General features: G+C 39.1%; 1 protein-coding gene across 9 annotated transcripts in view; it reads right to left on the bottom strand.

Moving 5' to 3' along the window:
* The window catches only part of SCMH1 (Scm polycomb group protein homolog 1), a 142,784-nt gene extending 117,283 nt beyond the window's left edge, over nucleotides 1-25,501 (bottom strand). For 4 of the 9 annotated variants that reach the window (XM_072974654.1, XM_072974662.1, XM_072974655.1 and 1 more), the window contains exons 1-2: nucleotides 25,147-25,279; nucleotides 9,215-9,300 (exon numbers count right to left, since the gene is read on the bottom strand). In XM_072974654.1, the coding sequence (XP_072830755.1) occupies nucleotides 9,215-9,236 (22 nt within the window). In that variant the 5' untranslated portion in view covers nucleotides 9,237-9,300; nucleotides 25,147-25,279. Of the gene's footprint in view, nucleotides 1-9,214; nucleotides 9,301-25,146 lie in introns of those variants that run through there. The other 5 variants (XM_072974659.1, XM_072974656.1, XM_072974658.1 and 2 more) reach the window with 3 other exon arrangements.
* Nucleotides 25,502-26,370: the final 869 nt, after the last annotated feature.

Below are 26,370 nucleotides of genomic sequence, written 5' to 3'. Positions count from 1 at the left end.
TGTGTGTTTATGATTATAGCTTATCTCAATTTAGATTTCAAATTTTCATCAGAAATACTTGATCTGTATTTAAATTTCATAAAACTTACGGTTGAAAAGAATATTCATATACTCAAATTATTCAAAACATACTTTAAAACTTTCTAGTAACTGTATGGAGAATGAGCTTTTAAATTTAAATTTAATTAAAATTAAATAAAATGTACAATTTAGTAATCCAGTCACACTAACCCTGGGGCTACTGTGTTAGACAACCCATATTTAGAGGAACTAAATAATAAAATTAAACATTAAGTACTTACTATGTGCCAAGCATTTTCTAAGCACTTGAACTGTATTAAGTTGTTCAATATTCACAACTCTAAGGTAGGTACTATTATTATCTTCATTTTATTGATAAGGAAACCAGTGTAGAGAAATGACATAATTTACCCAAAGCTACACAGTTAGTAAATGGTGGAACTGATATTCAGAGCAAGGTAATTTGGCCCATTTCTTGTCTCTGAGGATTAGGAGTTTTCCAGGAAAGCTGAGCGATTTATATTTAGTATGCCTAGGAATAAATGCAGTCTTTGTCTATGTTTGGTTAGGGGCTCTCAGCACTGGTGATTTTCTCCATTATTTGGCCCTACCTTGATTATATGTTAATGTAAATTAGATCACGTCATTCTCCTGCTTAAAATCTCCCAAAGGCTCCCCAAAGCAGCACTTAAAATTAAATCCAAGTTAAACCTTATCCTGACCCACATAATCCTACATGATCTGCCCCCACCTCTACTGCCTCCTCTCCTACAGCTCTCATCACGCACTTTGCTCCAGCCAGCTGGCCTTCTCTACTCCTGCTGCAGGCCAACCTCCTTCCTATCTTAGGGCCTCTACAGGGCCTGGAATGCTCCACCCATGTGCAAGAGGCTGGCTTATCAGCTTAAATGTCACTGCCTCAAAGAACCTTTCCCTGACCACTCAACCTAACGGAGTTGCCCAGACTCTATCAGACCACTCTGAATTCTCCAGTGGTTAGCACCAGTTAGTATCTTCCTCGTCTATTCATTTGCCTCCTCCACTGGGGCCTTGACTATGTTATTTATTCAGCGCTTGGAATATTGCCTGGTATAGAGAAGGCACTCAATAAGTATTCATTTTGAGATAAATGAAAGTTAATCATTAAAAAAAAAGACATCAAATTTCTAAGTTACATGACCAGAAAGTGTCTACTTTCTGAATTTAAGAAATAATATATCTGGGTGGTTGGTAATTAAAACTCATACATAGTTGATTTCTGAGAGAGAAACAGTTAAGGAAAAAAGTCTCTAAAACTGAAACAAAAACAAGCTGGGTCCTTTAGTATCTGTAAGTCACTCTCTCAAATCTGACAGGATCATTACATAAAGGTAATGACAGGATGTAAAGAGTTGATAGACATAATCATGGATATAATTTACTTTTCAAAGACTTTTCTGAATACATTTCTCACAGCTTATTAAGGAAATCCACATAACATAAAGGCAAATTCTATCTAATGATTAAAACTCATTTAAAAGACATGCACTGAGATGACAAAAGATTTTAAAAATATGAAAAAGTACCTAGCTACTTAGCAGCATTGGGAAACAGGTATGAGCACCACCAAAGAATCAGAAACTGAAGAATTTCTGTAGCACATATAATCAAAATTGAGCAATAAAATGCAGAAATCAATGCTGAGAGCCTCTAACTAAACACAGGTAAAGGTCTGTATTTACTCTTACGGCATACTAAACAGATCAACTGTCCTGGGTAAAAAAAACCCAAGCTCAGAAACAACAACTGGGAGCTGATGAAAAGTACCGAGATATCTGAGATTTTAAGAAGTGTGCTGGCACCCAACTCTGCACACAAAGCTTCTAGCTGCACTTTTTGCCACTAGGCACAAAACGTACAGTATTTTTACAATTAATTTCTAAAGAAACTTTAAAAGGAGAAAGAGACAAAGACTACTATAAAGAGCTTACTCTAAATGTGACAATAAAAAAGATGAACTGAAGGCATTCTCAGGAAAATGCACACACAGGACGAGTTAAGGTTAGAAATAATGGTGTAGCACAACATTGTAAAATGATTATAAATCAATAAAAAATGTTAAAAAAAAAAGAAATAATAGTGTAGGAACACAGTACAGAGATCCAAATAATGAACAACCTCGTAAATAACACTCTTTGCCGGTACAGAGCAACATAAATAGGTAAAATGCAATGTAACTATCAATATTTGAAATGTATTTGCACCCCTGGCCTCCAAATTAGTTAAAAAAACCCTCTTTCAGAAAAGTCCTAAAGAATCACCAGAGAAATTTTAATACAGCTGGGCAGACAGAGGGATGGATAAATTGATATGTGATATTTATAAGTAATGGTAAAACTGAGGTGGTGGACATTAGGTTTTCCATTGCAAAACCCTTTTAATTTTGTTGCATGGTTGAAATTTTCTGTTAGTTGAAAAACAAAAAACAAAAAAACACCTTAAAATACTTCAAAGAAGCTGCTGTCTCAAAGGTCAAATTGAGCAATAGTGAAAAGGTGGGTAGGCTAGAGCAGAGAGTGAAGGAAAGAATGAATATTAATTGTCTTTTAGCACTTTTACATATAATTACCATTGCATCACAACAAACCTGAAAGGCAGGTGATATTATCTCCATTATACACACACACACACACACACACAGACACACACACACAAACACGCCGCTGAGGCTCAGAGAGTACCTTAACCAAGTTACTGGGATATCAGTGAATGTTAGGCCTGATCAAGCCTGGGTTCAAAATATGCATGTGGGTTTAAAAATATGCCTAAAGTCTGAACGTATCTTTATCATCATTTATTTCCACAGGTGTCCAGGAAAGTAACTTTATCTCAGCTTTATTTGGAAAAGCACTTTAAATAATGAGAACATGTGAAATATCTTTTATAAAACATAACAATATTTTGTATAACATAAATGACTTCCAGTCTCAAAGTGCCTTATAATTTTCAAAGTTAACTGACTCACAATGATTGTATTACAGTTACTTGTATACATCTTTTATGGTTTTTTTCTAGCACTGTGATTCCCTTGAAGTTAGGATCCAGATCTGATTCATTTCTACATTCTTTGTAGCAGCACCTGGAACAGTAGAGATTAGTGAGTGTTTACTTAAGGAAAGAAGGTGATCCTCACAATAGAAATGCAAGGTAGCAACCCTCCTAAAATAAAAATTTGATCATGTTGCATCTCTCCTTAAAATCCTTCAACGGATCCATGTAGCCTATTGAACGAAATCCACCAAAGTCCTTGGCATTGCATATGAAACTCTTCAAAACCTAAATCCTTTAAGATTTGGCCCCTGATGACCACTCAAGCCTCATCTACCCATCTTCTTCTCTTTATCTTCTTCCCCTAAGTTATTCTACAGGATCTACAGTCCCTCAACTTGTCTGTAGTGAAATCCCTTTTCCCATTACACTCTCAACTTGTCACAACTCGTCCTTCAAAATTTAACTCAAAAATCAATGAATCTCATCAGCCTTCTCAGCATTTTTCCCTAATCATTTCTTCTATGTTATTGCTCATATCTGGTTCATACTTATAGCATTTAAATATTGTAATCACAATTGTTTATTTACATACTTCTCTCTATTTGATGGTGAAGCCCTAAGGAGGTTATTCATCTTTATATCCTTGGGGTCTAATACACTGCCTAACAGTAGTAGGCATCAGATACATGCTTGTTGGGCTGAATTCAAATATACTCACTTAGAAAGTACAAAACTGTTAAAACAGGATTTGGATTTTTCATAATATAGATGTTTCAAAAAATAGATGTTAAGTTTTTAACTGAACTGTGTATTACAATGGCGGTTGCCCTGAAGGTCCCTGCTAATGCTCTGTGACCCAGCTGGGCCTCCAGAAGGTTCATTACTTTCATATTACCACTGTGGCAATTTATTAATGAGCTCAGTGCAAGCAAGACAAATTGAAATGACAGCTTTGGCAACTAACATCTCTTATTTATCACTAGAGCCATGGATAAGCCTTCTTTAGTGCAAAACAAGATTTAACAGAGTAATTTCTAAGAGGCCTGCAAACACTGTGATTGGCTAAGGGGAATTTAAGAAAGTTTAGGTCCTTGTTAGGATAGGAAAAGAATGTATTCTTGAAAAATACCTCAAAACTGAAAAACAGACTCTCACCCATACCTGATTTAGATGAGATTTGAGACTTTTTGAGTTGATTATATTTGGGTGAGATTTGGGGCTTGGATTGGATGCTAGAATAGGTTAAGACTTTGGGGGATACAAGGAGGGGGTGAATGTATTTTGGACATGGAAAGGACATGCATTTGGGGGGGACAGCGAGTAGACAGTTATGGGTTGAATCATGTTCTCCAAATTGTATACTCCTGGTACCTGTGAATGTGACCTTATTTGGAAATAGGGTCCTTGTAGATATAATCAAGTCAAATGAGGTCATCAGGGTGGGCTCCAATCCAATATGACTGGGGTCCTCATAAGAGGAAAAAAGCACCATGTGAAGACAGACACACCTAGGGAGAAGACCATGTGGCAAAAGATGCAGAGAGCAGAGTGATGCAGCTGCAAGCCAAGAGCTGACAGCCACCACTGGAGACAAGGAAGAAGCAAGGAAAGATTCTATCCAATGTCAGAGGAGCACTGCCCAGGTGACACCTTGATTTTGGAGGACTACCCTCCAGACTGTGAGAGAATAAATTGCCACTCAATTTGTGATACAATTTGTTAAAGCAGCCCTAAGAAACTAAAACATCGCTTAATACTAGCTAATATATATTCAAGACTTACTAGGTACTGTGTAAAGTGCTTTACACTGATGATCACATTTACTCTTTACCACAACCTCGTGAAGAAAAGAAATAAAATAACTTTCTGCTACACTATTCCTAACTACTACACTAAACTTTATATATATTATTGTATAATAAGGAATTTGTCTGGTCTTTGTCCCAGGTTCCTGGCAAAGAACTTCTAAAACCTCGGGAATTTTCCATGTGATAGGAGTGTCAATTATTCATGAGCCCCTTGGACACTTATGAGTTTATGCTAATGAGATGGCTCAGAATAGGGGCTGATTGCCAGAAAGACCAATCATGTGATTAGAAAGTTGGGGCTTTGAGCAGCCTGACCCTTCAAGGCCTACATAATGAAACCACAACCAAACTCTGGACACTGAAGTTCAGTGGAGCTTCCTAATTAGTAAACACATCATTGTGCCAGGAGGGTGACATGTGATGACTCCATGGGAGAGGATATGGAAGCTCTGTGTTCAGGACTCTCCCAGACCTTGTCTTATATGTCTCTTCATTTGGCTGTTTCTGATTTGTATCCTTTATAATAAACCTATAACCGTAAGTATGACACTCCTGAGTTCTGAGAGTTGTTCTAGTAAATCACTGAACCTGAGAAGGGTCATAGGAACCTGTCAGATTTGTAGCCAGTTGGTGAGAAGTGTAAGCGGCCTGGGGATTCCACCTGAGGCTGGCATCTGAAGTGGGGGCAATCTTTTGGGGATCATGTTTCCTTAAACCCGTGGAATCTGACACTAACTCTGGAAGGTCAGTGTCAGAATTAAACTGCAATATACCAAGTGGTATCAGAAAAGCTGGGGTTAAAACAGATTACAGTGACTGAGTCCTATGGTGGCCCAGTATACCCAACAGTAACCAGTGATAGAAAGCAGAAAATGTGCTACACAAGATACAAGTCATTTGGTCTTTCAGCTATTTGACTTACATGTACCATTTTTTCATAAATTATATATTAATCAACACCCCAAATTTTTCTTATATGTAGAATTGGGCTTTTCATTATTTCTCTTAAGAAATAATGATTTTGAGCTAAATCATGGTGGAATGTCTACCAGGGAAAAGATTTGGATATTGAGTGAGACTTGGTGTTGAGGCTTATTTTCTCACGCAATGCAAGAACATAATCCCCTCTTGGAGGACCCTTTGCCTGACTCAGTCACTCCTCACTAACCTCACTGAGAGGCAAGCACCACTGGGTTGTGGGTAGGCAGCAGGCGAAGGGATTTCACCAGGAGATACGTACGTATGTTTGGAGGGACTGCATCTAACTCCTTGACTCATGGAATACTTTATACAAAATCACAGTTACTTTCCCCAAAATGTTCTTTATATGAACTAAGCCCCATAAGTAACTGTAATATAACATATACTTTTAAAAATGAGGTATTTAAAGCCAACATATTTCATGCAATAACTGATTCAAATAGAAATCGATTTTGGTGATGGTAATTTTATTACGTGTCATCTCCAACTAAGCTCCTTGAAAGCAGTTAACTATATTTATAGCTGTCTCTGTCTCAGAGACCAGTTTACCTGGATAGGAAAGGAGGGACAGATTCAGAGCATAAAATTTGTTTTTCAGCTTAGTTAACACATGTTTCTGTGAACTCTAAATTCGAGGTCTATGTTAGACACCAGAAATACAGGGATGAAAGATACAGTCTTTGTTTTTGGTAGGAGTTCATAACCTAAAGGAATCTAAAAATAAAGTTCGTATCTTCTTACTGGAGCCTTCTCTGTGTTTTTTTTTGGTTTTTTTTTTTTGAGATCTATGACAAGGTAAACTGGCCTATAAGAGGACAAGGAAACCATGAAGCATATTCACTCCCTTTCCAATGCCATCGCAGTGTGGCTTGGAGTCAGGCTTACCTCATCAACTTTTGGTGTAATGGACAGAGCAGGAGCCTTAGTCAGAGAGAAAACAGAACACATTCTATGTCTGATGCTTAGATACCTGTGACCTTAGACAAATTAGTCTCCTTAGTCTCATCTTCTACAACTGTCAAAAGGGGATCAATAAGGTCGTTTATGGCCTAGGCTGCAAAGATTAAATAAACAATATGCCTGACCTCCAGTAAAAATAGTAAATAAATGGTAACCATCATTATTAGTAGTATTATCATTGTCATTAATACTATATTTCAAAATTCAACAAGGTATGCAGTTACAAAGGGACAAATATTGAATGATTCCTATATGAAGTTCCTAGAGGTCAAATTCATAGATACAGAAAGTAGAATGGTAGCAGCAGGGACAGGGCAGGGGAAGGAGGAATGGGGAGTTAATGTTAAACAGTTTCAGCTGAGGAAGATGAAAAAGTTCTGGAGGTGATGACTGCTCGACAACATGAATGGACTTAATGCCACAGAACTCTGCACTTAAAAATGGTAAAAAGAAAAAATTTGTTGTGTATATTTTACTACACACACACACACACACAAACACACAGAGACACACTGAACAGGGCATGGCAGGATGCTTACAACAGAAAAAAAAGATTAGCAAACAAAAGGACTGGAGCCTGATTTCACTAAGCAATGACCAATCTTGAGAGAGTAGATCCGCCTACAGATGATATGAACAGATGAATAACCTTAAGCTGGTAGCATTAAATCAGAGATATACCTATATATGGTTTTAGGAAACATTATCTACATCATCCTGACATAACTTACTTGAAAATATGAAGGATAGAGGGAAGAAGGGTAGGAGGATGGGAGGGAGAGAGACAGGGAAGAAAGAAAGGAAAGGAAAGGGGAAGAGGGGGAAAATAAAGAGTGAAAGAAAGAAAAAAGATATTATTTGAGTGTAAAACAACTGCTTTGAGTGACTTACTGCTTTGTCATAACAATGGGCAATAAATGTGACAAAATGAGGCTGGTCGACAGGTAAGGGAAGATTCTTTTGCAAAAGTTAAACAAAACAAATACTGGATTTCCTCAAAATTTTAGATTTTAAACTAAGTTAGAGCTATATAAGCATCTTCAATTTCATATAGAGAAAAAAAAACCTCTTGAAACAAGTATTGTCAAACTCATTCTTTATAACATAAGACTTGCTAGGAATGTACCTACTATGTTACAGCAAGAGATTGTTCCAAAACACATCACAGAGCTAAGAGGGAAGATAGCATTATGCTAAGGAACTCTGTAGAAGTAATGCTTGGAAAATCCAAACAGCTGCACCTAGAAGATTTTTTTAAACATGGGCATTTAGGGTCCAAACAACTAGGCTGATGGGTTTTGGGGGAAGAGTTTTCATTTCTGGGAATCGGTAATTTAAACACTTAAGAAGGGTACTGGGCAGATAATTGAGACAGAAAGTGAGAATGGGGACCAAGACTGCACAAGGGGACTGTATGACTCAGCCATTTTCCAAAGGACATTTCTGTTGAAACGAAGAATCAAGTCATGATAATAGACTAGTAGAGAAAACTAGAGAAGATCCTGATCCACAGCAAATCTAGTCCAAATCATACAATTTACCCCTGTTTTATAACGTCTTTTATCAATCTGAATTTTCTGAGAATTAGTCCCAAACTCTGTATGGAAAAACAGTGAAAGGTTTTGAAATGGCATATTCTATCTGCTGGAGCCTTCGGTATTACCTGACCCTAGAGAGATGTATCACTTGGTTTATCTCCAACCGGGCTATTTTACTACTTTGTTGTAAACTGACAGCTTTGTTGCAAATTGACAGAAATGCAAACTGTGCCCATGGAATTCAATTGATATTGCTCTATGAAAGTTGAGCAGTTCTGCATCCATTTGTAAATTAATTTCAGAAAATCCTGACTAAAAATATGTGGTACTGAGTCCTTTTTTGAACCATTTTGAGTTAAGTAAAATTTTTGTTCATTTTATAGTTGCGTTGAGTCGTGATTTTACCTTTTTCCCATCTTTTGCCAACCTCTCCCCATTTCTTCTATCCTCCAGCCCCTGGTAACCAGCATTCTACTTTCCATTTCTAAGAGTACATTTTTTTTTAAAGAGTCCACATAAGTGACACCACGCAGTATTTGTCTTTGTCTAATTTATTTCACTTAGCATAATGCCCTCCAGGTTCATCCATGTTGTCACAAATGGCAGGATTTCCTTCCTTTTAAGGCTGAATAATATTTCATTGTATATATACATATTTTCTCTATCCATTCATCCTTTATGCACACATCAGTTGTTTCCATATCTTGGCTGTTGCGAATAAATGATTTCACTCTTTTAAAGAAAATTATCCTTTAGCATCCCCAATGTCTTTAATTTCATTTGGGGGCAGGGAATGTGTCTTTGAATGTATTGTGGCAAAAATAAAACTAGATTTGGAAAAGACTTAGGTTTAGTCCTTGTTCAATAAGTACTGACCTTGACTAATTTCCAGTGTCATCTCTAATTCTCACTGGTTCATATATCGAATGGGATTAATTCTTGCTTTGTCAACTTTCAAAGGCCTGTTGGAAGAATCAGATAAGTGAATAACCTGAAAGCATTTAGGTAATCCTTAAAAATCCCAGGTCCCATCATCCACAATACCATCAAAGTGATTTTCCTATAATATCTATGAGATCCTCTTTGTACTCTGCTCCAAACTCTCACTGAGCCCCCTTGCCAACAGGATGACATTTAAACTCCTTAGGACAGTATACAGGTATTTTGGATGATCCAGCCCTTGACTACCCTCTCACTTCATCTCTAGCCACCCCTTCCCAACCTTAATACCACAGTAGCACTCAACTATTTACACAGCCCCAAATATTGTATATGCTGATAACTTCCATCTGAAATGCCCTCTCCTGCAGCCCTTCAGTCCGCCTGATAAACTTCCATTAATCTTTTAAAACCCAATTCATATATTACCTCTTCTGATAAGCCTTCCTCATACTCTCATGCACAATCATTCTCTCTTCTGTGGACTATATACATTTATATTATAGCACTAGAATGTATTATAGTTTATTTGTTTGTTTGTCTGATACTTCTGCTAAATTATGAGCCTTGAAGGGTGGGGTTGTTTCATGCGTATTTCTTTATTCTCTGCATCTGGCACATGGTGAGTGCTAAATACTGAACAGTTAAAATGAAATGTAAGGCATTGTTATTATAGCTCCATTTCCCCCACAGCAACTAGTATAGAATTAAGCATACATACATTTAGTAAATAAATAATTAATCTCTTATTGTCATTTCTTACCATTATTACCCAATCCTAATTCAGGGTGGGCCTGTGAAAGGGTGCGTGTTAAACAAAATGTAAATTGCCCCAAGTCAATCTGCTACATACTTTTTATGAATAACCTAATTCTCACAATAAATCTATGATATAGGTATCATTATTCCCATTTTATTAAAAAAAATAAGCTAAGGTACAAAGAATTTAACTTCTCTGAAGTCAAGCAGCTGCCAGTAAACACTACACTTTCTGGGGTTTCACATACTCTCATACATGCTTTCACATACGCTACTTCATGTGGCCCTCACAGTCTTGTTAGGTACAAAGGGCAAATATTAGTATCCCTGCATTATAAATGAAAACAGATTTAGAGAGTTTAAATGACTGATAAGGGTTACAAAGCTAGTAATCACTGGGTCTAGGATTAGAATATCTAGGTCACATGACTCAAAATTTTGTACTTCTTCCATAGGCCAGTCTCTCTTGCCAGTAAGAGATGACTTACAGGTCACTCCTAAAACTGCAAGAACAGACAAGGAAGCTACTTAAAGGATCAGATCTCAAAATTTTCAATCAAACCAATTTCAAAGCTAATCCAGTTTTAACCCCTTTCTCTCTACACCCCATAAACACACAGAACTTCAATGCAGGTCCACACAGGACACCTGGGAGGGGGCTCATTACTTGTATTTTTCTAGGATAAATATTACAACCTTTATTATATATGTCAAACTCGACACTCAGTTATAGGTCTCCTGGTGAAAAGAAAATCATACAACTTGTCCAAGACCAAATTAAAAGCTTCTGTGTCTGAAATATGCACCAAATATTGATAACTTTCCCAATTTATCCAATCTGTATTTATTGACTGCTTTGTGTGCCAGTCCCTGGGCTACGGATCTAAGGATGGATGGGACTTGAATTACGTTAATCTGCGTGGAGATAGATAAACAAATACGCTACAACAGAATGTAATACGTGGTTATTAAAGGTATGTTTAAGGTGGAGATCAATTTTGTCTAAACAAATTGAAAAGGCTTCACAGAGGAGATATTTTTGAACCAAAACTTAGGGAATGCATCTTATTCCAGACAGAGAAGGAAGTTGAGAAAATTCTAACCAAGTGGAAATAGAAAAGTACTAAGCAGTAAAAGGCTTTGTGTGATGTCCTATGGAAAATGGCAAGTAATTCAAACATAGGATATATGTCAGGAAGCAGTGACTGAATTAGAAAACTAGGTTAGACTCAGATAAAGATCAAGGAACATATTCTGTAGACTAAAGGTTTTTAAACCTTTTAAAAAGAACTATCTTCAAACACATTTTAATGCAAAACATAACAATAATAACTACAGAGCTTATCTGGTAGAAGGGCAGTAAGGAAGCAGAGTCTATCCACCCTGCCTTACCTTGACTTCCCCCTCCTGGTGGTCCTTCAAAGAGACCTAAAGCAGCCTAGCCCTCCAGGTGCAGTTATCAGCAAACTGTTACTAGTTTGCAGTACGTATAGAAATTGAGAGTAAGCACTTAGAAACTATATTATAATCTAATAGAATAATTTAATGTTGTTAAATCTAATAAAATTTTGTGGTTTATACTTAGATTTTTAAAAAATTTCATGTTTCTAACAATTCATTTTTACTGTATTTATAAAATTATTAGTCTAAGATGAATGAAAAATACCATTCCTTCAACACACACACAGTTTAAGAAGCACTGCTCCAAAGATTCCAAAACAGATCAGATTTGTAACCTAGAAAGTCAGAAAAATAAGTAACGGCTATTTAGAAGGAGAAAACCAATTGGCAAATATAAAGAATAAATAATATGAAAAATAGATAATATAAGATAATATAAGGGTTATTTGTGTAAATGGTAAGCATCTGGTGAATAAGGATTATTATGCTCACAGAAAAGGGAGATTTCTTCAGGCTAAAGTAGTCAAGTAAGGTTCAGATATGTGGTAGATTTTTAGAGAGAGGAAGACCTTAAGCCATCAATTTCCAGAGCTAAATTAATTAAGTCAACAAAATTTAATATTACTTATTACATATGTAACATTATTTACTGAAATATCTACTACATATTGGTGGCAGGAATACAATACTGAACATAGGACATGGTCCCTTCATTATGTTGTACACTTTAAACTTATATAGTGCTGCGTGTCAATTATACCAATTATATATAAATAATGTCTGCCATCATGACAGACATTAATCAACCAAAAAAAAAAGATGCTTCATTTAAAACTATTATAAGTACTACAAAGGAAAGTCACATGGTACTATGAAATCATGTAATACAGAGATCAAATAGATTCTGGAAGATGAAGGAAGGAGTCCCTGAAGAAGTTATGTCTTGGTTGAAATCCAAAGAATGAGCAGAAAGTAACCAGGCAAAGAAAGGGAAAGAACATTCCAGGCAGAGAGAACAGGTATACAAGGAGGGTGGGGCACACACAGCTCACAAAACACAAAGGAAAGGCAGTATGACTGATGCATAGAAAGCAAGGAGAAAAGTGACAAGAGGTCAAAAAGCTACATGGGCTAGTTTATTAAAACTTCTATAAGCAACAACATGGATGAATCTTGCAGACATTATGCTAAATGAAATAAACCGGTCACAAAAGGACAAATACTATGTGATTCCACTCACTTGAGAAACTGGGAGTAGTCAAAATCATAGACAGAAAGAAAGGTGGGGCATGGGCTGGAAGGAGGGAGGAATGGGGAGTCACTGTTTAATGGGTACAGAGTTTCAGTTCTGCCAGATGAAAAAAGTTCTAGAGATGGATGGTAGTGATGGTTGCACAACAATGTGAATGTACTTAATGCCACTGAACTGTACACTTAAAAATGGTTAAAACTGTAAATTTTACATTATGTAATCAGAGTTGGTTTCTACCACTTTGAACTAGACCCTTATGAAATTGGTATGTGGAATAAATGAGTACATAAAACACAGAACTGACTGGATCAAGGTTGGGAACATCACAGTGCAGACTTCTATCTCATGCTGAGGTTGGCCATCTTTATGCAATAGGAGACAGCTGATCAAACTGTGGCCTGTTGTAGCAGGACTCACCACTACTGAGGCACGCTGCAAAAAGAGACGTAGTGGGGAAAACGTGGGATGAAATGTGTGTTGGCTTAATACGAAACTACTTAATATGAAATATGGAAGATATTCAAAATATTTCAACCTGTAAGATTGTATCAGTGCATACTGAAGATTATCAGTCCTGATTTAAACTGGTCAATCTGAAAGCACTGGGGAGAAAATACTGCTTTTGTAAAAAAGGTTCCTTTTGCCTAGAGCCTGCACAGGAGCCTTGCTGAGTTGGGAAACTATCCAGGGCTAAAATAAAAATGATACCACAAAGGCAGAAAGGCAGGACCTACAACTACGGATAAGACTGAGACATAGGAGAGTCCCCCTGATTCCCCTAGGGTCCCCCAAGCACCTTTGTTAGGCATTCCTGGCCTAATAAAGCTTGGCTACAATCCAGAAGCAAGGAGTAGACTAATACCTCCCTTCCCTAGGCCCTATTTCAAATTAAGTGAGCCAATAAATTCCCTTTCCCCCACCTTTGGCTGCAATCCATTTATGTTGGATTTCTGCCCTTTACAACCAATATTTAAAAACTAAAGCACTGTTCTTTTCAAAAGGATCACCAGGGGCACTACCCCAAATCTACTGAAACAATTTCCAGGTCAGGGTATCTGCTATTTCTTAATAAGTGTTCCAGATGATCAGGTAAATTGGGGAAATACTGGCTTAGGCTAGAGTTTAACACTCAACAAAAGTCTAGTTGTCTCCTCCTATACTGTATTAAATGGTAGTTGTTATTTCCCAGTAACACAGAGAAAGGACATTATAACAATTTTTATTTAGAACATACTATATGCCCACAACTGTACCAGAATCTAACATAATATACGGTGACACTGAAAGTTTAAGATCTTGCCTTGCCTTTCAGGATCTTGTGGGTTTTTTTTTTTTAATTCATTATCATTTATTATTTTTTTCTTTTTTGGGGGGGGTAACTAGGTTTGTTTGTTTATTTGTTTGTTTGTTTACTAATGGAGGTACTGAGGATTGAATCCAAGACCTCGTGCATGCTAAGCATGTGCTCTACCACTTGAGCTATAGTCTCCTCAACCCCTGCCAGGATCTTGTGTTCTTTAATCTGTAGAAAAGACAAGCCCCACAGATAGATCAGGGACTGCTGAACCTGCGTGATCAACAGAATGATGTAAGGATCTTTTTGGTAGATGAGAGGTGGCAGACATGAGATTTAAACCCCTATCCATTAGACAACAAAGCTATTTCCAAAATACAGTCAGAGTAAAATACAGTCCCTTCTCAATATAAAGTAAAGAAGCACACAAAGAAAAAATCAGGTATAATGACTATAGTCCATTAATTCAAATTTGGATTTGACTTTGCAATTTATTAGAATATGAGCACTAACCCTAACAAGGAAACTGTTCGTATGTTTGCTCAAATTAAAAAATAAGCATGACTGATTCGCTGAAGTGTTTCATTCTTATATTCAGGGATCCTTTTAGTTTACCTACATTGGTGAGATAAGATATATTCAGTTTAAAAAAAAAGTCAATTCTTACAAGTAAACCTTGCCTCCTGTGCTGATGAAACCTCAGAACTACATGACACTGCTTGTGGGGAATATATATGGTAAAATGGAAAGATGCCTTAGGGTTGAAGTCAGGCTTGTCTGGGTTTGAAACTGAGTCCTATCACTAATAAATTGTATGATTTTGGCCAGATATCCTTGAGTCTCAGTTTCTTTATATATCAAATGAGCTAATAATATTTATATGAGGGTGGGTGAGGCTGATATATGTTTGGATTTTGCAATGTGTCTGACAGATACTCAAAAAAAAGTTTATTCCCTCTCTCAGTATGGGATGTTACATTGAGTAGGTATGCTGTAAATAAATTCTGGAATAAGGCGGGATATGTATAAGCAAACAAACACAGAAGATGACGGTTGTTACTTTTATATTGGATATATAAATTCTGAAACAATTTCATGTGCACTTACGGTTTTTTTTAGGTACTTAACACTTGCCTGATATACAGCAGCCACTCAAATTTTTGATGATTCTTCCATTAGATTTCTTGGACCAAGAGTCAAGATAATCAAATTCTAGTTTTCGTGACCCTGGACAAACCATGCCCCTCTTTAGGCTTCAATTTCTTCACTGAGTAGCTGACCTAACAGTCACAGAGCTTGAGAGTTGGAAGAAATCTTAGAGATCACCTACTGCAACCCTCTTGCCGAAATCACAGAGCCAGTTAGTGGCAGACTGGGACTTGAATGGGGACTCCTAACCACCAAGCCATAATTCTTTCCACACACACCATGGTGCTTATAAGGTCTCTTTCACCTTCTTGTCTATGAAATATTGGAAATTGAACTACTGATCTTTATAGAGTACCATCCAATTCTGAAAATTCTGAAAAATCACTAAATCAACAGCCTAAGTTCTATCTTTATTAAAACCAGAAGATATAGAAGAATAGACAAAATTGTCAGTATTAATCCTACTTGGTATTTTAGGGAAACTATGATACAGACACCAGAGGATGCAAATCCTTTCAACTGTGATGATACATCAAATATTTAAATAGAGAGAGGATCTAGTCTGAAATCTCCCTGACTTCACCTTCTTCACAGTTAAATGGAATTATAATCACTGGTCCACAGAACTGGTAGACTGGATCACTACTATTCTGAGACACCCACATGTCTATTATCTTGGTAACCCTTACTGTACCTTAGTGCACAATGATTTTTTTTTTTATTCAATGGTCTCTTTGTAGTATTCCTAGTTTATCTCCCTGGGACCTTTCACACTGTTGACTAATCCTTTCTTACTGAAACTTACTGTTGTTCATCTGGCATTCAAAACACCACTTTCTTCTGATCTTGCTTATAATGCAGCTCTTCAAAGTATAGCTTACTGGCCAAGAGCACAGACTCTGGACCTAGACTGCCAGAATTCAAATCCTGGTTCTACCACCTGCTAGTTCTGTGACCTTGAATAGGTAACTTAACATTTATGTGCCTGTTTCCCCATTTGGGAGGATTACATGAGCTTATGTGTACATAAAATGCACAGTAAATGCTACACAGATATTGCTGCTGGTTTTGTTCCCCTCCTTAGTCTCTTCTTCGACTGTATTTCTTTGTCCTCCACTACTCCACCTGTGGGACTCCATCCATGCAAAGGGGTCTTTACTTCTCTTTACTCTAGCTAGTGAATTCCTTCTCAATCTTTAAGATGCAGTTTAAACATCATTCTCTCTCTGGAGCCTTTCCAAAGATCATCTCCCTCCTTCTGCCTTGCTAGTCAATTGTTCCTGCCCTTGTGTTCCCATATTACTCTGAATATATTTCAACGAGAGCCCTTGCTACATTAGGTTGAATGAGGATGAGCCATTTGAAGCTGCCTATATTAGACCATTTCAGACCTATAAAAATAGCAATTTTACATGATTCATCCCAATAACATCTCTAAATTTCTGCTGCTTCCTCTCTCCCTGCATGAACTCGTAACAAGGATTATATGGTATTATTCTTTAAAAATACGTATTTAATAGAATATTTCAGATACATAAAAAGGGATAAAGAATAACGAATGGACACCCACGTACCCACAATCTAGTTGAAAAAATATTTACCAATACAATTTAAGCCCCCTGTGTGCTCATCCCAGCAATATTACCAGTCTTTTCTCCCCACCCTACCCTTCAGAGATACCCACTATCCTTACTTTGGTGTATATCATTACCATGCATTTCCTTAAACATTTATTGTGTAAGTAGGCTTCCCTAAATAATACATGAATGTTAAACTTTACATAAATGAGTTCTGCCATTTACTTTATTTATTCAACTTTTTATTTGTGACATTCACCCAAGTTACTATATAGATCTAGTGCATTCATTTTCATTATTATATGGGATTTAATTAGGTAAATATACTATAATATTTTCATTCTTTTATTAATAGATATTTGAACTAGTCTGAATTTTCTGCTATAATAATGTTGTATAAATTTTTTTTAAGTGTCTTTATACGTGCATAGGAGAGTTTCTAAAGGGTATTTACCTAGGAGTGGAACTGTTGGATTGTAGGTTATATGCATTTTAGTTTTAATAGATATTGCCAAATTGCTCTCATATGGTTGTGCAATTTCTGTTCCCATCAACAGCGTCTAATTCCCTTAACTCTACAGTCCTATCATTATTTGGTATTATCAGACTTCTTAATTTTTGCCAATCTAATAGGTATAAAATGACATCTCATTAAAGCTTTAATTTTCCTATAGGAATTAATTACCAGCAAATGGCTAATAAACATTTAGGCTGCTTCTTTTATACCTTGTTATTTTTCTTCTGATTTGTCTCTTTCTAATCTATTTTTAGGAAATTTTGTTATTACAGATAGTAATATTTAGCTATTATATGTACCATATACATATTCTTTAGCTCTGTGGCCTATCTTTACACTTTAAAAATTATGGCATTCATCTTTGTCACTCACTATATATAGCACAGTGTCTGGCAGCTAGTAACTAATAAATATTTGTTGAATGAATGAATAAAAAGCTGAAAAAGCACACATAAAGACAGTTTTTAAGCTCTTATTTTGGAAGTGTGACCCTTCATGCCTATTAGGTTTTATAAACTTTTACAATGAAAGAAATAATTTAATCTAGCTCGAAGACTTTCTGGCAGTCCCTTGAGATAACTGGAAACAAGACAGAACACCAAAAAATCAGGATTGGAAGTCCAAAATTTTAAATTACCTAAGACAAATAGTTCTCTGCTCTCTTTTTAGATTATCTCCAAGAACAAGTATGCTGGTGCTCATATTTTCTATCATACATTATAGAACATAATGACTAAAATAGCCTCTATTTCCATCAGGTTTCAATGCCCTATAGGAAAGTCTACAAAAGCATGAGTGTAAAGCAATTACAATAAATAAGAAAATACTTCGAAATGTGCCTGTAATACATCGATGAGCAATAGACATAGTGATTAAAATGAAATTACATTATGTATATGCTTTAATTTTAAAAGCTAACAACATCTGTAATAAATACTGTAACATCTATAGTAAATACTGAGGGGAAAAATAATTCAGCAGCATTTATTTGCTTTGAAATTTAAGGAAATTTATATATGATGACTTGCAGCAGAACCATCAAGAGGTTCGAACAGCACAGTCTTAAAAAGGAGGTCATAGGAGACAATGAATCATTCTGGACAAAACACAGACTCTGTAGCAAGAAGACCTGGTTTTCAGTTGTTCTGACATTTACTAGCTATTTGACATTGGGCACATCATTTTTTTTTAATTGAAGTACAGTCAGTTTACAATGTTGTGTCAATTTCTGGTGTACAGCACAATGCTTCAGTCGTATAGGAACGTACATATATTCATTTTGATATTCTTTTCACCATAAGTTACTACGAGACATTGAATATAGTTTCCTGTGCTATACAGTATAAATTTGTTGTTTATTTTATATATATTAGTTAGTATCTGCAAATCTCAAACTCCCAATTTAATCCCTTCCCAGCACCTTCCCCTCCAGGTAACCATAAGTTTGTTTTCTATGTCTGTGAGTCTATTTCTATTTTGTAAATAAGTTTGTTTGTCTTTTTTTTGAGATTCCACATATAAGTGATATCATATGGTACTTTTCTTTCTCTTCCTGGCCTACTTCACTTAGCATGACATTCTCCAGGTCCATCCATGTTGCTGCAAATGGCATTATTTTATTATTTGTTATGGCTGAGTAACATTCCATTGTATAAGTATACTACAACTTCTTTATCCAGTTATCTGTCGATGGACATTTAGGTTGTTTCCATGTCTTGGCTATTGTAAATAGTGTTGCTAAATGAACACTGGGGTGCATGAGTCTTTTTGAATTAAGGTTCCCTCTGGACATATGCCTAGGAGTGGGATTGCTGGATCATATAGTAAGTCTATTTTTAGTCTTTTGAGGAATCTCCATACTGTTTTCCATAATGGCTGCACCAAACCACATTCCCACTAACAGGGTAGGAGGGTTCTCTTTTCTCCACACCCTCTCCAGCATTTATCGTTTATGGGCACATCATTTAATCCATTTGCACCTCAGTTCCTTATCAGTAGTTAAAATGATGTGGCGTTCTGCCTAACAGGGTTAGTATATGTTTCAAATTAAGTAGAACAATGTGTGACATCCTTCAATAATATGCAAATGTAACTATGTACCCTTCTTCACCTTCCCCTCTTCCCAACAACAGCAATCTGTATAACGGTGTGATTTTTGTTTTCCCCCAAGCAGGGCTCAGTAGAACTAGTATAGGCAAGAGAGAGGTCAGTTTGGGATTTTGCCCAGACAAGAACAGACGGACAATAGAGCAAGGGAATAAAAGTTAACAGCAAGAAGGTGAATGAAATAAGTGAGAAACTAAGAAAATTAAGCTGGATAGGGCAGGAAGTGAAGATAGGCCTTGGTGAGGTCAAAGAAAAGATCTAGTAGGGATAGTCAAAGGTCAGGTAGGAGGAAAATTTTTGAACAAAGCTACATGTCTTCATTTATAATTTCAAAGGTGGGCCATCTCTGGGTAAGAAGGTCCATGGTGTGACTATGGGAGTTGATTAACTAAACAGATGATCACTTCAGTTGAAGAGGCCAATATATTGAAGAAACAATCATCCATGTGAATACTGCAGTCACTCAAGATACAGCCAGAAAGAAGACTGTGTGCTAGGTCCTAAATGATAGAGAAGAGCTATATACAAGATGAGAGTGGTACAGCCCTTGTGCTTGAGTGCACAGAGATTTTAAGAAGGTGGAGAAGTAACGGTCTAGGAATGTGTGAAATACTGGGACATAAAAAATTACACTCATCCTTATCTCTCTCCTTTTGCAAGGAGTTGTCTGGGAGAATGAGCTGCACCCGTTCAAAAGGGCTACAAAGCAAACAAGCAAGAAATCTTACTCTCTACCACTTGGGAGGGAACCTGGCTTCCATTTAAGGTCAGAACACACATAAAACATTCAGTAAAATGGTTAATAAGGTAGGAAACAGGGGTTTCAGAGAACAAGTGGAAAGACTTGAGAGGAAGCAAACAAGCAGGACTGGGAGGGAGGAAGAGGAAGCCAAGTCAGCACAGAAACAACAGTCCAGAAGAAAGATAAATGATTGGAGGGGCTGGGACAAAGACAACAGATGATAAGACTTGCTGGGTTTACATGGCCAAAGGTTATCAAAATAATTAGTTCTAGCAGTTCCCTTGATGGCTAGGAGTTAGCACTAAGGTCTTGGTAATGGTTTGGTTAAACTTCTTCATTTATAGATACGGGGGTAGGGGGAGCAACATTTGAGTACCTATGTAACCAACATTATGTAAATTGCCATACACATACTATCTTAGTTAAGCTGTACACCTATACCTTCCCTCATTTTATAAATGAGGGAACTGAGGATCACAGAAGCAAATACAGCCCTGGAGTGTATAACTAATATTTAGTGACACTGAGGCTCCAAGCTTCTTTTTCAAATCTAAATCAGTATGGCAGTATGAAAAAGACAATTTGAAGTTAGAGCATCTTTAGTCACTTTCTACCAGTATGTTTTTGAACTCCACTAAGCCTACCTACCAAAGATTAAGATTTGTATTATTAACTACAAAATAAATCCCAGTAGTTATTTTTTTAACTTAAACCTGGCCTACATATGAACTTATTTTCAAATGTGGAATTTCTTACTTGGTTTACTTCAAACACAAATCCAAAGTTTCCGAATTAATGCCTATAGATTTTACAGATAGGAAACTGAGGTAGAGGGAAAATGTACAATCTATAGCTCCCCAGTATATCTAGAATCAAATCCAAACCCCACAGTTTCAGGTCTCTAACACCACCGCCCCACCTCTCTAACCACATCTCTCACTACTGACTTAACGAAAATACAATACTCAAACCCGTGGCAACTATCAATTTTTAACAAACATGTCCTATCTATAATTTCCTCATTTTGTATCTCCACCTAAATTATTTAATCTATTTAAATTTGTTCTCCAAGGCCCAAATGAGATTCATCTTGAGTGTAAAGCCTAACCTTGTTACAAATGTTGAGAAATGATGACTCCATTCTCTGAACTCTTTCATCACTTTGCTTTACCTCCTTCAGAGTACTTATTGCCTTATAATTTAGGTGAGCATGAAAAAAATTTCATTTCTGCCAGCAGAGCTTAAGTCCCTTAAAGGTAGGTGGAAGAGAATTAACATTTACTTTGCATTTTTGAAGTGCCAACTGTTTTTCTAGTGTGTGTGTGTGTGTGTGTGTGTGTGTGTGTGACACCCTGTGAAGTAGAAGTTTATTTTTTACACATATGGACACCAAAAGTCACAGATGTTAAAGAATTTGCTTATAGTTCTAAGGCTGGTAAGTGACAGAGCCTAGATTTGAATCTTCGTCCTTCTAACCCAAAGCCTAGACTCAGAAACCACAGGTATATCCTTATTACTGATTGTTTCTTATCCATCCACTGACCATCAGAGCAAAAAACTCCACAGACTTTGTCATTAAGTATTAGCAGAAAGTATTTGATAGAGGGTATTTGCCTTCCTACTAAGAACAGACTCTTCAGAGAAAACAGAATGATTAATTTAAGACCTGAATAAAGATGAAGAGATCAGAGCCCGGCTTCTAGGAAGGAAAAGTCAAAAACCATTACTTCTCCACTCTTGTGTTTAAAAACTCCTCCTCTGAGGTTTCTGCCATCTGGCTAAATCACTCCCTACCCCTCCTTCTCATCTGTCACCTTTCACCCTCACGATTAATCCCCTACATTCACTGCACCTGGGTCACGATCGCCGTCTCTTCCCCACATCCTAGCATCCTAAGCCACTTCACTATCCATGCAGAAGGCTTGTTCAATACAATAGCCTCCCAGTTCCTTGTCAAACTCAGCCTCACTGACCTGCACCTCTGCTGTACCTCAGCAACTCACACACAGAGACCTAGCTGTCACTTAGGAGAGCTCCACATCAGACAATTTAACTCTAATAGTCCACTTTCTGAACACAATCTTTTTTAAAAAAATCCTACTTCCACCACATTTGCTCATTGATCTAACTCAAGAAATTACAAAATCTTTCAGTCCTAAACTGAAATCATTATCCAGTGTTTCCCATCTCAGTTAATGTTACCACCATCCTCCAGGTCACCCAAACCAAAAATCCGAGCAACACACTGGACTCCTCACCCTCTGATCTACACACCCAATCATAAAGCCTCACAGATTCTCTCAACTTCATCCCTCTCTCCTCATCCCCATAACCACATTTTAAAAAATATTATTCAAGTATGTCTATAAAAAAAACCTTTCGGTGATTAGAAAAAATCACTGATTAAATTCATTTCAAGATACTAATGCATACAAGGTTCATCATGATATGGCCTCTGACTATATTTCTGGCCTCACAACTTACCATTTACATCTTCTTGCTATGTTCTCAGCAGTCCCAAACTGCTCGCGGTTCTCTAGGCAAGCCATTCCTTTTCTCACACTGATGTCCTTCCTCAAGCTAGTCTCCTTGTTTGAAGCACACTTTTTACTCTTCTTTGACTGACTTACTTCTACTTACCACTTAAGACTTGGGTCTTGGTGTTCCCTCAAGTCCTGGGCTAGTCTAAGTGCCCTCACCTTGGTGCTACCACAGCATCACAGGCATAGCTCTTGCCTTTTATTCTGAGATGACCTACTTTAGCAGTTAATTTACAAACTCCATAAGGATTAGAAATATATTTTATTCATCTCTGTCTACCCAACTATACACGTATGTAACATAGTACCTGATACACAGCAGATACATAAGTATAAAGGTTAGAAGATGTTGAGTTTACATTTTCAGTGGGATATTCACACCAGTTCTTTCTCACAGGGTTTTTCAGTATTTCCTACCATTAACTCCAAGTCCTTTGAAGAGAAGGAACCGGAGCTCTTCCTGAGTCTGTACAGAATGATGCTATACAAAGTTGTACCCAACTTCCAGAAAAGGGAAACAGCATTTGCACAAACATACCAGAAATCAAAACTTGACATGTGTGCTGCAAACTTCAAAACCACTCACCAATTTATAAAATGAAGATATAAGAACAAAGATAAAGAACCAATTCTGACTGCCAGTATGTGCTTGTCTATGTTATGAAAACAGTGAAACTTCACTTAGAATATAAACAGGGTCCCAGATACAAGAGCTTGGCATTTTATCCACAAGGCTACCACATCTCTGCTAAGCTTAAAAAATTACTAACCTGCAGGATTGCTTAGGCAGGGGTTTAGGATGTTGGTAAAGACCCTTTTAAAAAACCTAACCCCACCTACAAAGGCTAAGTAATGAAAAAGCAAGTAAAAAATGATGCTGGTAAGTGAGCAACAACAACAACAAAAATGTTCTTTTTCAAAGTAATTTTGGGCCTTCTGTTGGCAGTTAGAAATGGAGCAAAGAGTTCAATGTAATAAAGCATTTTCCTCTCCAACTTAATATTAAAGTGCAGTCTGGCACCAAACTAGGTCTCAATTTTTTTCCAGTGTAAAAAATAATAAGCTCTTCTACTTGCATGGTGCAATGTAGCACTTTTGATATACATTAGCTCATTTGATAAAGTGTTTATAGACATCTAAAAAACTGAGGGGAAACCCAAACATTTCCACAAAATAGGAACACTTTTACTTGGCTTAAACAAACAGTACCAGATGTCTTCTTTTTTTTTTTAAGTTCAAAATACAGCACAGATATGAGGAACGGAATAGAGCACTCCTTATTTAAGCAGGTCAGTCCCTGGGGCCAACAGAGCTTCTTGGAGAAACTTAATAGATTTTGTCTTCTGGCTCATATTAAGAGGCTCTCCTTTAAAGGGGATACGGGCAAACTAGAGTTCATTCAGAGAAGGGATCAGAGAACCCCAGCATATGAGAAACTACTGAAGGAAGTGGAATTAGTGAAGACAAGACTTCGGGGACATGATTACTATCTTCAGAGATCTTAATGGCTATCCATAAGGGAAAAGAACTAGGAAGAATGGGAGGCAGCTGTTTCTTTCAACCAAAAAAAATTTTTTTTCCCTAAAAACTAAAGCTGTCCAGGAACAAATGGGCTTCCTTGGGAAGAAATTAGTTTTCCATCACTGGAGAGGGTGTTCAAACAGGCTGGTCACATTACTAGAGTAAAATTTGGGATTTCTGAAGCTACTTTGGTATGGAATGGGAGAAAGGGACCTTGGATGACTTTTAAATTCCCTTCCAGTCTGGAGATGTTCTGGGTTCATCCACCTCCTGGAAACTCCTTTTCATTCCTCTTGGGCTGGCCCTCCTGGCCGCCGGTTCACCTCGGTGCCCAGCAGCTCCCGCCCCTCGTCTGAGGTTTGAAACCTGCTCTCCCCGCCCGTTTCCGGCGGCACACGTGAGTTGTCCCGGCGCTGCTCCCGCCGCGCCGCTCGAGTCAGCGCCGAGGACCGCGCTGACAGCTCCCCGCCCTTCGCACCCCAGACCACCGGTTGGGCCACGCCGCCCGCCGTCCTCGGTTCTCGCCGGCCCCGAACCCGATCTGGCCCGCGAGGACCCACAGGCATCTCTCAGTTCCCGCGTCCCAGCAGACTGACAGCTACGCCGACTCCCGGCCCTCGGCCCAAAGCCAACACTCTCCGGCCGACCTTGCCCCAGCTGGCCTGGACACAGCGATCCCCGCTCGCACCGCCCACGATGCCGACCCTCCGGAGGTCCCCGTGTCTTTGGGTTTCCCTCACGCGGCCCCCAAGGCGCCCTTATTGAGTCAGGGCCGCGGGCCGGACACTGGGCCCCGATGGCCCAGTCACGGATGCAGAACGCGCCGCCGGGGCTCGGGGCCCGCTGACACGGCGGGGGACGGCCGCGGCCGCACTCAGACCGTAGACAGACGAACAGCCGGGCCCGAGGGGCGGAGGCAGCGGCCGCGCGGGTCCCGGAGCCGCCTTCTCGCCCAGGCCCCTCAGGACGCGGGCTTTCCCGGGCAGGGGAGGCGGCCGCGAAGGCGCTTACCTGCGAGCGCAGCGGCGGCGCGGGGCGGCTCACTCCCTGCCCGCCGCCATGTTTCCGCTGCGCAGCCAGCGAGGGAGGACGCGCGAAGGGGGCGGGCGGGGGCGGCTCCGGAGAGCGGCGGCGGGCGGCGGGCGGACCGCTGGGGGCTCGACCTAGGCGGCGGCGGCGGCGGCGGCTGAGGCGGAGGCGGGGCGGGGGCTCCACTGCCCCGCCCCCCGGGCCTCTCGCCGAGGTGGGGCGCGTCCCGGCCTTTGGGCCCGCGCAGGGGGCGGGGCTGCACTGCGCTGGGAGGGCGCCGCCGAGCGGCCGGGCCGCTCCAGCCCGGGCGGTCTCCAGCCACCCGCCTGCCGCCCTCGGTCGGGGAGCCCCCGCCCGTGCCTCCACCAGCCCTGCGCACCGGGTCTCACGTTTCGGTAAACTGAGGCCTGGAGAGGACTCGAGGACTCGAGTTCGAACCCCGCCGCCGCCGCAGGTCACCGCTCCGAGGCACTTCGTGGGCCGATGGGGGAGACCGTGGACCCAAGGACGGTCAGGTCAGGTTGGCTGGCGCACGGCACCGCCTCGGGCGAAGAGCGGGCGCTCCGAGGCGCGAATCCCCGCCCTGCTCTGAGTGATGGATGACCTTGAGCGAGTTACCGCTCGTCTCTACCCTAGGGCCCTCATCTGTAACGGGATAGCATTTAATCCAGAGGGATGGTGTGAGAGTAAAATAAGTCAATGCTTATGAAGCCCACGGAACAGTGCTGGGGACCTAATAAGTAAATGATCAATGATTAGAAGCTCCCACTGTCCCTTCATTGTTTCATCCATTCAACAAATACCCATTGAGCCCTTCCGTGTGCCTGCTCGCGGACTCATTCCTTCAGTGAGCACTCTTTGCTACACTTCTGTGGTTAAACGCCACGTTCACCTGGATCATCCCTATTTTAGCAGGGCGGAAACAAGCTCGGGGAGGTGAAGCTACTTGTTCAAAGTCACCCAGCTAGTAAGTGACTGAGTGGAGATTCATCTCCAACCTGACTTCAAAGCCTGCGCTCTGCTAGCAGGGAGTTATCGGCTGTTAGGATGGGTCAAAGGAGGCACTTTGAGAGTCAAACACTTTCAAGTTGGCTCTTGAAAGAGTCTGCAAGGGGGAGACTCATTTCAGACAGAGGGAAGGATGTATGTAAAGGCATAAAGGCATATGACAGCGTATGACTGGCTGGTGTGACTAGTGAGGTGGCA

This window comes from Vicugna pacos, chromosome 13 (genome assembly GCF_048564905.1).
Source record: "Vicugna pacos chromosome 13, VicPac4, whole genome shotgun sequence".
Taxonomy (NCBI): Eukaryota; Metazoa; Chordata; class Mammalia; order Artiodactyla; family Camelidae; genus Vicugna; species Vicugna pacos.
This window is presented reverse-complemented; position numbering and strand designations above follow the sequence as displayed.